A 16,840-nucleotide genomic window follows, 5' to 3' on the forward strand; every position below is an offset into this window, starting at 1 on the left:
CACTACAGTTGTTAAGTTAGGGGCACGGTTGTTAAGGGAACCGGGCTTCCCCTATTGGCTTTGCTTGTCAGAAGGTCGCAAAAGGCCGATCGGGTGACTCTGGGACATGGCAACTGTCGTAAATGTGGATCGGTGGCCAAGCTTCTGAATTTTGATCACGTGACCATGGGGGGGGATGCTGCAACGGTCGTTAAGTGTGAAAAACAGTCCCAAGTCACGTTTTTCAGTGCCGTTGTAGCTTTGAACGGTCCCTAAATGAACTGTTGTAAGTTGAGACTTACCTGTGGTGTTTTTCAAGCGTGGCAACTTCAAGCTGGACGGACTTCGACTCCTAGAATTCCCCAGCCAGCATTGCTGGCTGGGGAATTCTGGGAGTTGAAGTCCACCCAGCTTAAAGTTGCCACGGTTGAGAAACACTAAATTAGAAGGCACAGCTCCCTCTAATTAAGAAGGTAACATTACTTCCCTGAGTGTTGAATTATTGCATCATCACGTAAACACAGACACACACACACACATGCAGCTAGACACACACACGAACAAGGTGGCTTCTGTACGGCACAAAAGTCACTTGTGTCTAAATGAGGCAATCGAAAACAAACATCTTTGTAATTACCCCCTTGAGGTTGGGGTGCAATGCAAAGGCCTGGAGAAGGGAAGAAGGTCCCCGTGGAGCTAGGTAGCGTGGGACAATGATTACTGCACACTTGTACCATCTATACAGCCTGAGCCTATTGTTGCATTTCAGTGTAGGGGAACCGAGTTCATATTTCCTATTGATCAATCTATCATTAGTGCATAAGGGCGCCTTCGAAGCAAAGATCCTCCCGTTAAAAATGGCAGCCCAGCTTACGGTGATCGGAAAAGGCTGTTCCCCGTGCGTTTCCGTGATCCGCTGCTTGGCATCTTCGTAGGCATGACAGGCCAAGCAAAGTATTTCATGGCTTGTCTCGACTTGATCCCTGATTAGCTGCTTTATGGTATAAACCCAGACAAGCTATGATTCGTAAACCACCAACACCTCTAATGTTGGCTGGTAAAGCAAGCCGGGATCAACAGTCCGGTGTAAACAAACCGGACAGTGAGTGAACAGCAGCAGTGAACCATTTGTGTACAAGACCTGGAAGGGGTTTACAGCAAGGCACAGCTGCCAAAAACTTAAGTTTTGTGTGAACGTGACACTTGTCCTCTTGGCAGGAGCTTCCCACTGGAATAGCAATGCAAGGGTCATGGCAGAAGCTGTTTTTGATACCTTGGGTTAGCCTGTGGAATTCACTGCCTCATGATGTGTTGAGGGTCACGAGCTGGCCGAGCTTTGGGGAACACAAGACATGCAGACTAATTTTAATTAAATTGAGCCTACTGACCGGTGGCAATGGGTAGATCAAATGCTCTGCTTGTTGGGTGGAATGGTTGAAAACTGCAGAGAGATCTGAGATGGCACAATGGAGTTCCTGCTGTGTTCCTGGACAGTTTTAAGAATAAGGGGGTTATCTTTTACATGAGGAAAAAATCACACCCACATAAATTCCAGCACTCACTGAAATCTCACTTGCCTAAAACTTCCCTTATAGTGAATTAGATCAAACATCACATTTAGGTAATGAAAAAAGTGTACCATCCACCCCTTTGTTTGAATTTTGCGGCTAAGCGAGAATCGACATGTCCTAGAACAGGGGTAGCCACTTTGGCTCTTTTACAACTCGTGGACTTCAACTCCCAGAATTCCTGAGCCAGCCTGGCTCAGCTTGGAAAGCTCTCCCTTTTCCCTCAGCTTGGCTGGCTCAGGAATTCTGGGAGTTGAAGTCCACGTGTCATAAAAGAACCAAGGTTGCCTACCCCTGTTAGAAGTTCCATTTCGACCGAGAACAGGACCCCTTCTAATTTATTGGATTCACACTTCACACTAAGCCATAGTTTGCTTTAACCATAGTCAACCACTGGCTCTTAAGATAATGAAAAATCCTAATTTCTGAATCCATACTAGATAAAAACTCGTCGCAATTCACAGAGACAATTTGACCACAACTCCCAGAATTCCTAGCTATATGGACCATAGTATCTGAAACTGTTGGAGATTGTATTTGCAAGATATTCAGAGGAGGTTAGATTAGCCAATTTAGCCAATTATAGTAATTTTACCCTTGGTTATAAATCTTCCTAGCTTGCAACCCTGAATCATTAGCACACAGCTAAGAGAACATCAGCTATGTAGGTTGACAATCTACAGAGAGCCCTCGGATCCCCAATCCAGTATTAGCCATGTTCGCACAACACACTTAAGCCAACCTGTTACAAACCTGGCAGCTACTTTCATGCAGTATACTTACGACCACAATCGAGCCCAACGCTTCTGTTGTTAAGTGAGACATTGTTAAGTGTGCTTTGCCCCCATTTTATGACATTTCCTGCCACAGTTCTTAAGTGAATCGCTGCAGTTGATAAGTTAGTAACACGGTTGTTAGGGGAATCTGGCTCCCCACCCCCGTGGACTTTGCTTGGCAGAAGGCTGCAAAAGCAGATCAGGTGACCCCAGGACACTGCGACTGTCATAGAAATGAAGCAGTTGCCAAGCATCTGAATTTTGATCATGTGATCTCCGGGATGTTACAATGGTCGTAAGTATGAAAAGTGGTCATAAGCAGTGGTGGGATTCAAATACGGGAACAACCGGTTCTCTTTGTGGATGCCGCTTCCGGAAGTCCATTCTGGGCCTGAACAAAAAAAAAATTAGCTACTGGTTCTGCCGAAGTGGTGCGAAATGGCTGAATCCTACTACAGGGAGGGAGGGAGGGAGGAAGGAAGGAAGAAAGAAAGGAGTGGTGGGATTCAAATAGGTCAACAACTGGTTCTCTGTGTGGATGCCGCTTCCGGAAGTCCATTCTGGGCCTGAACAAAAAAAAAATTAGCTACTGGTTCTGCCGAAGTGGTGCGAAATGGCTGAATCCTACTACAGGGAGGGAGGGAGGGAGGGAGGAAGGAAGAAAGAAAGGAGTGGTGGGATTCAAATAGGTCAACAACTGGTTCTCTGTGTGGATGCCGCTTCCGGAAGTCCATTCTGGGCCTAGGCAACAAAAAATTAGCTACCAGTTCTGCCGAAGTGGTGCGACCCGACTGAATCCCACCTCTGGTCATCAGTCACTTTTTCCAGTGCCGTTGTAACTTTGAACGGTCATTAATGAACTGTCGTAAGTCGAGGACAACCTGTACTGAACTTCCTTAGGGTTTTGTGAAGGGGCTGGTGGTTCAGTATGAAACCAGATCACTGGGTTAGTTTATCTTTCAGCATAAACTAGAAAAACCAGAAATGGCTTGATTCACTAAGCAGGGTAAGCATATCGCGAGGACGCAATTTACAAGGGTGGATTCTACTTACAAGCAAGCATGTATGAGATGCTATTGCACAGTAATTGAGCAGGAAACAGCACGGAAGTCTACTTCCAGCACTAGCAGTATAATAGCCTGCTGATATATTCTGCAGTAGAAGAGACTTTAGCCCCGTTGAATCCTGCGCAAATTGAATTAGTAACGAGCTTGTTCATTAACAAAATCATCAGCCTTTTTGGCTAATGTAAACTCAGGTTTTCAGCTCCCAAGTGACAGCTTACGCATGCATGCCTACAAACGTTATTTGCTTATGAAAAGCAAAATCTTGGCGGTTTAAAATGACAACTTAAATAAACATGGGATGCTACCACCTGCAATCCTCAGACAAGCTAGGAGCCTGTCGGGCTGCCATCTTAATCCCGCTCTTCAAAGCTTCCTTTAAACAGAAGGAAAAGCAAGCAAAAGGCAGCAACGGAGGCACGATGTAGCATGAATATTTTTGGCAAGCTCCTTGCTTAAGGACAGAAACCCTGGTCTCCATTGTAGTCATAAGTTGAGGACTACCTGCAAATGCAATGGGGAAAAAAAAGTTAAAATCAGAAGTTCGGGAGCAAGAAGAGAAATCTTGTTCTCGAGTTTTGGCAGCCAAGCTCCCAAATTTTTAAAAGTATATCTAAGGCTTGTAGATATTTTTTTTCCAGCTCTTCTCTGCAATTAGGACACTGTTGAAATTCAACAGGTACAGATAGTTCTTGATTTACGACTAGAATTGAGCCCAAAATTTCCGTAGCTAACTGAGATAGCTGTTAAGTGAATGTTGCCCCATTTGTTAAGTGAATCACTGCAGCTGATAAATTAGCAACCCGGTTGTTAAGTGAATCTGGCTTCCCCAATGACTTTGCTTGTCAAAAGGTCGCAAAAGGGGATCAGGAAACCGCTGGGACCGTCATAAATATGAGCTAGTTGCCAAACCCTCTGATTTTTGATTGCATGACCGTAAAGATGCTACAGTGGCCACAAGTGTGAAAAACAGTCATAAGTCAATTTTTTTTCAGTGCCATTATATATTATTTGATTGCTCATTAAACAAACTGTGGTTAAGTCCAGGGCTGCCTGTACTGTAATCCAAGCTACAGATCATGGCCTGTGTAGAGTGTAAGAGGCATAGAAAGTTTGCCCGGAATTCTGGGATTAGATAATTTAAATTAAACCAAGCTTTAAAAAACTTTGCTCTCAGGAAATCCCCTTTTTCCACTCATTTTTCTGCGATAGAACACTAAGTGGCTGTTTCCCATGGAAACCCAGCATGTCGCAACATTTTCCGGGGACAAATTCTAAAGAAACTGTGATGTAGCTGCATCCTAAAGCTGGCCAGTCTTCTCACGCGGCTGTGAGAATTGTGAAGGATTGTTGGACAAACTGCTTCTTCTTGTTTCTGCTTTTTTTTTTGGAAAAAAAAATCTGTCTTTTATTATTGACCTTCTCATTGGGAAGATGAGTTTCCATGGAAATCCATGACTCAAGAGCCACTGAACTGGAATATCAAATCTAACAGACAAAAGGCAGTATTCTTCAGAGTTGGCATCACTTAGTTACTCGCCTCTTCTAACCTTGGTTTTCAACTTCCACCATGATGGAGGTTGGAGAACGATGGAGCTTGCAGTTCAGCGCATTTGAAGAGTGTCAGGTTGGGAAGTCTTGAGAAGGTGGCATCTGCTCCTTTAGATGGCTCTTGAAAGGCAAGGCTTCACCACGCCAATCCATAATGTAGTTTGGTTTTAGCTTCATAGACTTCAGCTTTAAAAGACATTGGGGCTTGGAAATCATGGTTTATGGTTTCACGTGTGGAAACTCAACCAGTAGGGGCTTGTTTCACACTTTCACATTGTGTGTGACCTTAGTACTATACATAGTGGGACACTTTCGACATGGGTTCCTAGGCTGGGTGACCAAGGGATGGGCAACTGTGGTCCCTTTACATCGTGTGAACTTCAGCTGCCTCAGGAATTCTGGGAATTGAAGTCCACAGGTTGTAAACGGGCCATAGTTGCCCATCCCTGCCTTAGATCAAAGATGTCAAGCCTTGGCAACTTTAAGACTTGTGAACTTGAACTCTGGCTGTGGAATTCTGGAAGTTGAAGTCCACAGGTTGTAAAGTTGCCAGAGTTGGACACCCTTGCCTTAGATGCTCCTGAAAATATTCCTTGGTGGAGAACCAGGGTGATCATGTACAAAACAGGACATGGGAATAGAGCTAGCTCATGACTTACTACCATAATTGACCCCTAAAATTTCTATTGCTAAGTGAGACATTTGTTAAGTGAGTTTTGCCCCATTTTAAAACTTTTCTTGCCACAGTTGTTAAGTGAATCACTGCAGTTGATAAGTGAGTAACACAGTTGTTAACCGAAACTGGCTTCCCCACTGACTTTCCTGGTCACAAAAGGGGATCATATGAGCCAGGACATTGCAACCGTCATAAATATGAGTCAGCTGCCAAGCGTCTGAATTTTGATCCCATGAGGATGAGGACGGGGTTCGCAACTGTGAAAAAGGTTCGCAAGTCACTTTTTGCAGTGCCGTTGCAACTTTGAATCGTCCAGTAAACAAACTGTTGTTAAGTCAAGGGACTGTCTGTAAATGGAAATTTCACTTGAACCAATACCGTATTTTCCGGCGTATAAGATGACTTTTTAACCCATGAAAATCATCTCAAAAGTTGGGGGGGGTCGTCTTATACGCCCAGTCGTCTTATACGCCGAAAAATACGGTAGTTCTTTCCTTAGATCTCCCCATTTTGCGATCCCTCAGATTTTGTTTAGCAACCCGCTTGCAAGGGACCAAGGTTTTCAAACTCCACTGCCAGATCAGACATATCATTCTGCAAGCATTTGGGTCCAGTAGGTCGAGAATCCAAATGTCAGTTCGTTATCTTGGCAATAGGCAGGATTTGATTAAAACCAGACCAGCTCTGCTCTTCCATTAGTGAGTTGCTTTTTTGCTTTTGTGGTTCTTTCTCCCGGCTTCAAGGAATCATCCATTTCACAACAGCCTGGGGATCAATAGGGTGGGGTGGGAGTCACTGAAGAAGGCTGGCTCCAGGATTTGGGGAAAAAAATTAATGCATGTCAATCAGTAAATATTTACCTGCAAATAAAGGGTGTGGTGCGCTTAGGGTTCTGGACAGTTCTGGGTTATTTTTTCAGTTGACATCCTTAGGCTGTTCTTCTGTTGATGCCCTGAGAGTATAATTTTGAACAGTTAACTTACATATACCCTTCTGAAGCAGACAAAACTACTTTTTAAAAAATTGTTTCATATTATTCCAGAGAGTTCATAGCAGTGTTTCTCAATCTTGGCAATTTTCAGATGGGTGGACTTCATGCTGGCTAGAGAATTCTGGGACTTGAGAAACATTGATTTATAGGACAAAAATCTGTTTATAAATAGAAGAGAATATTTGTAGCTTAGGGGTCGAACTGTGGGGTCCTTGGTGCTCTCTGAACTTGGCTGTTTTCCTGCCAAAGATTGATGACCAATTTAAAGAACATCCTCAGTGCTCTTAGCAAACCCTATTCCCTTGCAGCGCTGCTGATGTTACCTAGTTTGGTCATGAAATGTGGGCAAGAAAACAACCACGCTCAAATTCAGAGGCCAGGTATGCTTTATGGGCTACAAAGCACCTATCCTGGGCCCATTTATAATTTTGAATGTTGCTTAAGCCTTAAGCAACCAGTGGCAGGTCAAGAGTCACCTGTATAATTTAGCTCCCTTTGTGAATCCAGTCATACGCTTTAAGGCAACGTGCACCTGGAACAAATATTCCTTAAATCCAACAAGAGATGCATTGGGTTAATCCAGAGGCAAGCCCCCATAAGCATCCCAGGATTAATGCCTGTGACTTTTCAGGAGACATTTAAATAAATCGAAACAGCCAGTAACTGCTAAACTACAATGGTGCCCAAATTTGGAGAAAGTTCTTTAAACTACCCCAGCTATTGGACCTTATTCCTTAAATATATACAGAGAATTGTAGTCTAAAATTCCTGGAGGTGGTATTTAGGTCCCTGTTGTTTTAAACCTGGTGTTTTCCCAATGTGTTCAGACTAATCCCGGTTTTGAGGAAGTGAAAATTGGTCCTCTTTCCTTCCTTTCTCTTTCTTTAGTTATTTTACTTCCCTCCGAATCCTTTTCTGGAACTTTACAGCAATGTCTTTGTAAAAAAAATTCCACTTCCTTTTACACAGTTTCGTACCGTGACTATTTACTCTGGGGAGGGAGAGTGAAAAAAAAAAGACGAAATACTGTTAAATTAGAAACCTCTTCAAGATTTCAGTGAAGGCATTATCAGAAGGCAATGGATTTGTAGGATGAGGAAGGAAGGAAGGAAGGAAGGAAGGAAGGAAGGAAGGAAGGAAGGAAGGGTTAAAAAAGAAGGAAGAAGGGAGGGAGGGAAGGAAAGAAGGAAGGAAAAAAGGAAGGAAAAGATGGTAAAAAGGAAGGAAGAATGGAAGGGAGGGAGGGAAGGAAGGAGGAAGGAAGGAAGGAAGGAAGGAAGGAAGGAAGGAAGGAAGGAAGGAGAAAGAAGCAAGGAAGGGAGGGAGGAAGGAAGGAAGGAAGGAAGGAAGGGTTAAAAAAGAAGGAAGAAGGGAGGGAGGGAAGGAAAGAAGGAAGGAAAAAAGGAAGGAAAAGATGGTAAAAAGGAAGGAAGAATGGAAGGGAGGGAGGGAAGGAAGGAGGAAGGAAGGAAGGAAGGAAGGAAGGAAGGAGAAAGAAGCAAGGAAGGGAGGAAGGAAGGAAGGAAGGAAGGAAGGAAGGAAGGAAGGAAGGAAGGAAGGAAGGAAGGGTCATAATAAGGACTGAAAACTTGGTCATTTTAACTGAGCTACTTCAATGGAATCTGAGGATTTTGCAATGCTAGCATCCAGTCTGGCTGATATCTCGGGATTCCTGCTAGGATACGAAGGCTGCTCTACTCAAGCGCTCCATTTCCGTGAACCTGAAGGATCCTTGTATGCAAATGGCACCTGAGGCAGGTGGGGTTCACACCCGGTGCCCGACTGTGATGTGGTTGCTTTCCCGTTGGCCAAGCGTGCTGCATAAACCAAACCAGTGTGATTTATAAACTGTGGTTTATGGCTCATGGTGTCACGAGCAGAGCCAGTTGTGAGTGAATCACCGTTCTCAGTTCTCTGCAGCAAGTGACGTTGTTAGAATCCAGTTGCCCTCCTTGCTGCTGTTCGGAATTCCCCCTCTGTCTTCCGGTCCGTCGTCGGCTTCCTTCCTTTTATTTATTTACTTACTTATTCAATTTCTAGAGCCACCCATCTCAGCCAAATGACTCTGGGCAGGAACAGAACAGAACAGAACAGAATAATTACAGAAGAGAAGGAATGGAATGGAATAGTGGAATGAAGAATAGGATAGGACAGGACAGGACAGAACAGAACAGTGGAATGAAGGATAGGACAGGACAGGACAGGACAGAACAGAATTGGAAGGGATCTTGGAGGTCTTCTAGTCCAAACTCCTGCTCAAGCAGGAGACCCTATGCCATTTCAATGGTAGCTTGCAATTGCAAAAAGCTTGCAATTCTGCAACTATAAAACAGTTCATACAATTAAAAAACCACCAAACACTAAAAAAAAAACCTCTCCAAAATACCTACATGCAGCAAGCCGGGAGAGTTGACCAACTAACACTAAAGCCAAGAGACAGGGCCCTTAACGTATTCCTAGCCCAAAGCCCGGCTACACTGTCAAGTTTCAAAAACCTTACAAAAGGCCAACAGGGTTGGAGATGCAGTGATCCAGATTTACTGTAGGGATCCAGGATTAGCCCCCCCCCCCAAATTTAGGATGGCCTATGACAACTCGCCATGGCCAACTTGCCACAGCCAAGTTGCTGCAGCCAACTCATCATGGCCAACTCTCCGCGGGACAAGAAATATTTAATGTCAGAGAAATGGTGGAATAGAATCGCTAAAGAAAGGATGCCAAAGGAGGGGCAACATAAAATGGGAATGACAACAATTTAAAATAATGTTTTAATTATTTTAAATAATCACATTGAAGTGTTGGATTGTCCCGCAGCGAGTTGTCCCGTGGCAAATTGGCTGAGGCAAGTTGTCCCATTCCGAATTTAGGGAATCCAGGATTAATTCCCAAGTTGCAAGTCCTCGATGGCCTAGGCTCCATTTCTTTGGGTGCAGCTGCAAAACAATTCTGCGCTCTCAGCTGCTGTTCTCTCTCAGGGATTTCCCAGCTAGCTTCCTCCCCCCCCCCGCCCCCCACCATCCTAGCTCTGATCATTGCCTGTCTCACAGGGCAACATGGAATCTTCCACACTCCCCAACATGCCTGGACAGGGATCCCGCCCCGTTTGCATTCTTTCAAATTTGGCTGCTGCCTGCTGTATGCCCCGTGGCCCCGGGAACAAACAACTGCTTTGCTCTCATCCTCATAGGTTGAGCTGTGTCGGGATCCTGGTGAGCCCCCCCCCCCCGGTGTGTTCCACCCGTTGCTTTGCCAGAATCAGCCCATTCAGCCTTCCACACGAGACCATCTTAACCATCTTAGCCTTTTCACCCAACTTAACAGGAGTTTGTTTTGTTTGTTTGGAAAAAGTTTTATGCTTCCGATAGGTCAACCCAAAACTCGCTTCTTCCCTTTTTCCGGTAGGGTGGATTTTTATAGAGACTTTGCAGAACCTTGTAGGATGAAACTAGGCCTAGTTTCTGGTGCAATGTGTTGTGTGCACTCAGCCTGCGTGGTGGCTTGTGGTTTGGTTGTGTTCAGCAAAGCTGAGCGATTGGCCTCGTTCAAAAATGATGGCTTCGCGGGATTAGCAATTTCTGCAAACTGAGACAGAACATTTCAGCATTTTCAGTAAATCAGTACGTTTTCCAGAGAGCTTTGGCTATAGGGCAGAATAGAAAAAATATATACAGTATATAGGATGTAGTGATAATGTTGTAGATAAAAGGCCATTTTTTTACTGTCAATGGTGGAATTTATGAGAGCAGTTCCTATATGATCCCCTTCCTTCCTTCCTTCCTTCCTTCCTTCCTTCCTTCACTTCCTTCCTTCCATCCTTCCTTCCTTCCTTCTTTCCTTCCTTCACATATAGCTGCCCAGTTCACATATGTGATCCTGGGCAGTTCACCGCATTAAAACAACCAACCAACAAAATACAAAAGTCCTTTAAAAAACAATTAACTCCTCTAAAACCCAATGGAAACCAAGATTGAGAACCAGAGAATATAACAAGCGGGCAACTGCAAGTCACACGTCAACCAACCCAGCACCTTAGCAGGCTTCGAATCACACAGCTAGATCCCCAGGCACTTTGATATATTAGTTGATAAAATATCCCCCAATGGTTTGCTGCATCTCCCAGAACTGCGGGAGTGGGCCTAACCTCATTTTGTGTGGGAGTTCTGTTGCTGGCAGGGCAGGTGCCCCAGGTAACTGCCAGGGACTGCCGGAGTGGCCAAGCCAGTTGTGATTAGGCTGTCCCCCACCTAAGCTTGATCCCTGCTTAGCTTCAACAAACCTAATAGCATCATGTGCTTTTAGACCCATTGTCTGGACATTCTTCCTCAGCCATTCATCTTATCTGCTTTTATGCCCTTTCTCTAGTCCCCTAGGCTGTTTGCAAAAGGCCTTTTTTAGTTCTTTCCTCTGCTCTTCTGCTTTGTTGCCATCACGGACATGTTTGTTTAAAAATCTATACCTCCAGGGTACTTGCAGCAATAAACCGTAAATCTTTCTCTTTAAGACCTCAACTCTACCGTCCTTTCCTCCTGGTAGAGAGAGAAAGAGAGACCGTTGGAGTTTTTGGCTTCTATGAGGTCTAGATTCTGTCAGCCTCTGCCCTCTGAATAAATTATTCCTGATTATGTCACGTAGAAGGATAATCTGCTGGACTTCATTCTTGGAAGTCTGGTCCAAAAGCCCCCCTCCCACCCTTAAACACAATGAGAGGGTGCTTGGCGGTTTGCAATTTCAGCTCGCGGGCACGTTTATGGTGAAGATGCCCAGCCAGCAAATATCTCTTGAGGTAAACAAAGGCATTGAATGGAAGCGCATTTGTTTCCTCCTTCTCATTCTGCTCCATCTTATGTCTCTTCCCAGCGATTTGGTTCAAAAACATACTATTGGTAGTCCTCGACTTACAATCGGTTGTTTAGTGGCCGTTCAAAGTTACTACAGGCCGGGGGGGGGGGGGAAAGGCACACTAATTACCCAGATTTAAAGTTCTGATGGTAACCTCGGCAACTCGGCTCCAATTATGGCTGTTTGCTGTGCCTTGCAGTCAAATGTCCACATTTTAAAACTGGCATTTATTTCCAGTTTTTAGCAGAGTCGGTCCACAGCAAACAATTGGTTCGCTTTACGACTGCAGCATTCACTTTACGACTAATGACCACAGCAAAAATTGTCTTAAAATGTGGTTGGTCACAGAGGTGACCTGTCTTATGATAGATACGACTTACAACCAGGCCATGATGGTTGAAAGTCAATTGACTACCTGTAGTCTAAATTAAAAATTAAGGTGAGCAAATTAATAGTGCAGTAGCACAGAGGAACCAGGCTATTATGTGAAATTACAGAGCTTTACATGAACGTGGTGGCTCAGTGGGTTAGGACGCTGAGCTTGTCGATCAGAAGGTCGGCGGTTTGGCGGATCGAATCCCGAGTGCCGCGTAGCAGAGTGAGTGCCTGTTACTCGTCCCAGCTTCTGCCAACCTAGCAGTTCGAAAGCACGTAAAAATGCAAGTAGAAAAATAGGGACCACTACGGTGGGAAGGTAACAGCGTTCCGTGCACCTTTGGCATCTAGTCATGCCGGCCACATGACCACGGAGACGTACTCGGACAAGCACTGGCTCTTCGGCTTTGAAACGGAGATGAGCACCAGCCCCTACAGTCGGGGGAACCTTTACCTTTACATGAACACAGCAAAATGTGTGGATCTCGCCAGTAGGTTGAAATTTTAAAGTTATTTGGGATGGCATTCTAATTCTTATTTATAAAAGGGTTATTTATATTATGTTTTTTTAAAAAACTACCTTCAGGCCATCTTTTAGGGCACAAAGCCCCCTCAAGGCAACTATTAAGGTACGGTAAAACAGTGGGACAAAATAAACATTAGAATTAGTACAATGCAGTGATGACAATAAAGTGTCATACCCAAAAATACCAAGACCAGAAAAACACTGTAGTCAAAAAACCACAAAAATGAAGAGAAACACATGGAAAATAAGTGGAAGGTGTGTGTTTTTTTTCCTGAAATCCTGGGAAATATCAGATCTGCCTTTTAGCTCTTTATTTTCTTCCTTTGATTTTTGACACAATCGTGCTTTGGGAATGATCATCGGGAGCTAAGTATTTAGTTATAACATTTGTATAACTGTTTTGAGGAAACTATGATGCAAATGTGTAAGGAAGACACTCTGCCATATGTAGTTTCGTTTTTAGAGAGATACTGGAAGCGGTTAAATCTCCAGTTGCACAGTTTTGAGAGTAAAACCCTAATGACTGCTGCAAGATGTCATTCTCAACATACATACCCATGAAAACCTGCCATCCAGACCAGGAAGGATTTGATTCCTTCTGATGTTGCTTCCTGTATACCAAGAGGAAAGAAGAAACAGAGGCGACACGATAGCAGCATTCCAGTATTTGAGGGGCTGCCACAAAGAAGAGGAGGGGGTTAACTTATTCTCCAAAGCACCAGAGGGCAGGACAAGAAACAATGGTTGGAAACTGATCAAAGAGAGAAGCAACCTGGAATTAGGAAAAAGTTCCTAACAGTGAGGACAATTAACCAGTGGAACAGCTTGCCTCCAAAAGCTGTGGATGCTTCATCACTGCAGGTTTTTAAGAAGAGACTGGACAGCCACTTGTCTGAGATGGAACTATAGGTTCTCCTGCTTGAGCAGGGAGCTGGACTAGAAGACCTCCAAGGTCCCTTTCAGATCCGATCCTATCCTATTCCCATCCCATCCCATCCCTTTCTCCCTGACTCCAAAATGTGGTCCTGCAATCTTTTCTCAGAGCAGTGATTTCTGCCATGACTCTCATTTGGACCGTATAAATTCCACATTTTGGAAAGGGCCTAATGATAAGCACACGGGCTTAACTTCTGCATACAGGTAGTCCCGCGACTTGCAACAGTTCATTTAGTGAAAAAAAGCGACTTTTGAATGTTTTTCAGAGTTAGGATCTTTGCAGCATCCCCACGATTATGTGCTCAAAATTCAGACGCTCGGCCACCGGTTCATATTTATGACTAGTCGCACCATCCCGGGCGTTACGTGATGCCCATTTGCCACTTTCTGACAGGCAAAGCCAGCTGGGGAAGCCAGATTCCCTTAACCACCAGGGTTACTAAGTTCATCAACGGGAGTGATTCACTTAACAACAATCGGGGGGGGGGGCAAACTCGATCAACGGCAGAAATCTTGGGCTCAACGGTGGCCGTAAGTCGAGGACTGCCGGTAGTTTATGGAGTGATGAAATTCACTTTCCCCTGGTGCAGGGGTAGGCAACCTCGGCTCTTTTATGACTCATGGACTTCAACTCCCAGAATTCCTGAGCCAGCATGGGGGAACTATGGCCCCCTCATGACTTGTGGACTTCAACTCCCAGAATTCCTGAGCCAGCTTGGCTCAGCTTGGAAACCTCTCCCTTTCTCCTCAGCATGGCTGGCTCAGGAATTCTGGGAGTTGAAGTCCACAAATCATAAAGCGGCCTAGGCCTAGGCCAGAGGTAGGCAACCTTGGCTCTTTTATGGCTCGTGGACTTCAACTCCCAGAATTCCTGAGCCAGCATGGCTCAGCATGGCAACTTCTCCCTTTCCCCTCAGCACGGTTGGCTCAGGAATTCTGGGAGTTGAAGTCCACGAGTCATAAAAGAGCCGAGGTTGCCTACCCCTGCCCTGGTGTAAATAAGGTATAAAGGCGGGAAGCCTCGTCATTTTCTTCTTCTTTTCTCAAAGGTTCCCACACCTTAAGGCCGTTGCAAGGAGTCGTCGGGAAGTTTGCCCCGGTTCACGGGTGCGTTTCTGGGCATCCTCCCGCCACCCCTATAGTCCTCTTCCTCCTCCTCCTCCTCCTCGCCCGCCCCCCGGCCTTGCAAACGGCCATCCCACCCCTTTAACTCGCCCCCCCCCGTCGCGAGGCCTGTGGGCGGAGCCGAGGGAGGCGGAGAGGCGGGCTCAGCGTGTCTATGGCGACGCGGCGGTGACGTGCGACGGGGGGGGGGCGTGGGCGTCCCGGCTCCATATGAAGCGGAGGGGGGGCAAGGAGGGGGGCCAGAGCCCGAGAGCGACCCGGCGGCTGGAGGCTGCGGCGCGAGGAGCCATGAAGACCCCGGCGGACGCAGGTGGGGACTGCCGGAGGGTCCCGCGCGGAGGCTTCGGGGGGCTCGCGCAGGGGGGGGGGGGCTCCGTCGGTGGATGACCATCAGGACACGTGGGCTGGAAAGTTGGAGGGGATGCAGGCAACTTGCTTCCACCTTCCTTCTCCCCCACCCCGAGCCCGTCCTCTGCTCGGCCCCGCCGCTCTCGGGCATCGGAGGGGGGGAGGCGGCCCGGGCCGGAGTTGGGGGGACCTTTGGGGGAGCCCTTCGGGGGAATGAATGGGGCACGGGGACGAGGAAAGCGGGGGGGAGGGCCGGCGAGATCGGGGGAGGGCCGGACGGGGCTCCATAAGAGACCAACTGGGGCAGGGGTCGGCAACCTTGGCTCTTTTATGACTCGCGGACTTCAACTCCCAGAATTCCCGAGCCAGCTATGCTGGCTCGGGAATTCTGGGAGTTGAAGTCCGCGAGTCATAAAAGAGCCAAGGTTGCCGACCCCTGAACTGGGGGAACATCCAAGTGGAGGTGGGGGGTGTGTGGGGTGGGGTTTTTTTTTCCTCTTTCTCCCATCCCCCCCTCGGCCTCACCTGCGCTCTCGGAGGCGCTGCATGTGCGGCGGCTGATGGGGATTGTAGTCCGCCGACCGGGCCGGCACCAAATGGGGACGGGAGAGGAAGGGGCTTCTGGAGAGGAAGCGGCCGGCGCCTCCGATCCGGAGCGGGACGTGCTGGCGGGAAGGGAAAGACCCGCGGCGGCGGCGGCGGCTTGTTTCGCTTGCCTTCTTGGCTGCCGCCGTAATGGAGGTTTCCTGCTGGGAAAGGGTGGGGAATCCTGCTGCGGGCTCTCTCGCTCTCGCCTCCCCCCTTTCCCGACCCACCGGCCGCCTGCCTGCCTGGCTAGGCTCGGGCTCCGGCCGCCCAAGGAGACGGGCAGGAGTTGGAGCAGCCCCCGGGAGGAAGCCCTCGGCCAGGCCGGCCGCAGAGGGAGGCGACCGGGACTCTCAGCCCGCTGCAACGCCTCGGAGTTTGTGAGCGGACCTGTTGCGTTTCTTTTGCCTGGCTGCTCCTCCGACTCGGGTTTGCAAGTCGCTGCTTGCCTTGGGGGGGGGGGTGCGCGGAGGATCGGCTACCGGAGCCGAGGCGACCCCCCCCTCCAAGACTTCCAAACGGAAGAACGAATAACGGGGTGGCTTTCCGAAGGGGGCGAGCCGAAGTGGGGGCCCGCTTCGCCTGCTGCACCCTCGAACCCCCCCCCCTTTACACACACACACACACACACACACACACACACACACACACCGCGGCCGCCCCCGCTTCTGCCACGAGTCTGGCAGGCGCTTTGAGGGGGGCCGGAGAATGAATGGGGTGGCGGAGTTGATTTGAGTTGATTTGAGGGGGTGGATCGCGCTTGGGAAAGAAAAGGCCTGGGATCGACTCTCTTTCCCACCCCCCCCCCCTCCCACCCCCACCCCCAATGCCGCCGATCGCTGGGCAGGGTAGTTTCCTTCTGTCAACTTCTGGCGCTTGAGCGTGAAGGAAATAAATCCAGATTTGTGTGTGTGTGTGTGTGTGTGTGTGTGTACACGGAGTAGGGGGGGGGGGATTTGCTGATTTCCAAGAGTGTTGCACGGAGACGGAGCGCCACGTTGCTGCTCCGCGCAACGAGTTGAAGCGTCCATAGCGAAGCTGGGGGGGGGGGAGAAGGAAATCTGGAGGCAGAAACAACTCGCTTCCTCGTGAATCTGGCCGATCGTGGGGGGGGCTCTTCCCCCACCCCCCCTCCAAGCCCTCCCCTCTTCTCACAAACGCGGAAGCGCTGCAAAAACTCCCCGGCTTGGCAAATAGGCTCCGGGGACGGGGAGGGGGGCGGCGGGTGGGGGTGTTCTTCCGTGGGGGAAGGAGAAGCCCGAGTGTCATCTGTATAGATCAGCGTTTCCCAACCTTAGGAACTTGAAGATGCGTGGACTTCAACTCCCAGAATTCCCCAGCCAGCTATGCTGGCTGGGGAATTCTGGGAGTTGAAGTCCACGCATCTTCAAGTTCCTAAGGTTGGGAAACGCTGGGATAGATTATTTTCCTCCACCCCCACCCCCCCCAACTTTTTTTGTTTTAATTTCCCCCCCCCAATATTGCGGTCTGTTCTCGATGG

The 16,840-nt window shown here is 47.7% G+C and overlaps 1 protein-coding gene across 2 annotated transcripts in view; it reads left to right on the forward strand.

Moving 5' to 3' along the window:
- Positions 1-14,616: 14,616 nt before the first annotated feature.
- Positions 14,617-16,840, forward strand: part of ERF (ETS2 repressor factor) — a gene marked incomplete at its 5' end in the record, with an annotated part of 18,476 nt that continues 16,252 nt past the window's right edge. Inside the window, one exon of one of the 2 annotated variants that reach the window (XM_083368961.1) lies at positions 14,617-14,716. In XM_083368961.1, coding sequence (XP_083225087.1) covers positions 14,617-14,716 — 100 coding nt within the window. Of the gene's footprint in view, positions 14,717-15,574; positions 15,720-16,840 lie in introns of those variants that run through there. The other variant, XM_083368962.1, reaches the window with a different exon arrangement.

The sequence above is a fragment of the Vipera ursinii genome, assembly GCF_947247035.1.
Source record: "Vipera ursinii genome assembly, chromosome: 9".
Classification (NCBI taxonomy): Eukaryota; Metazoa; Chordata; class Lepidosauria; order Squamata; family Viperidae; genus Vipera; species Vipera ursinii.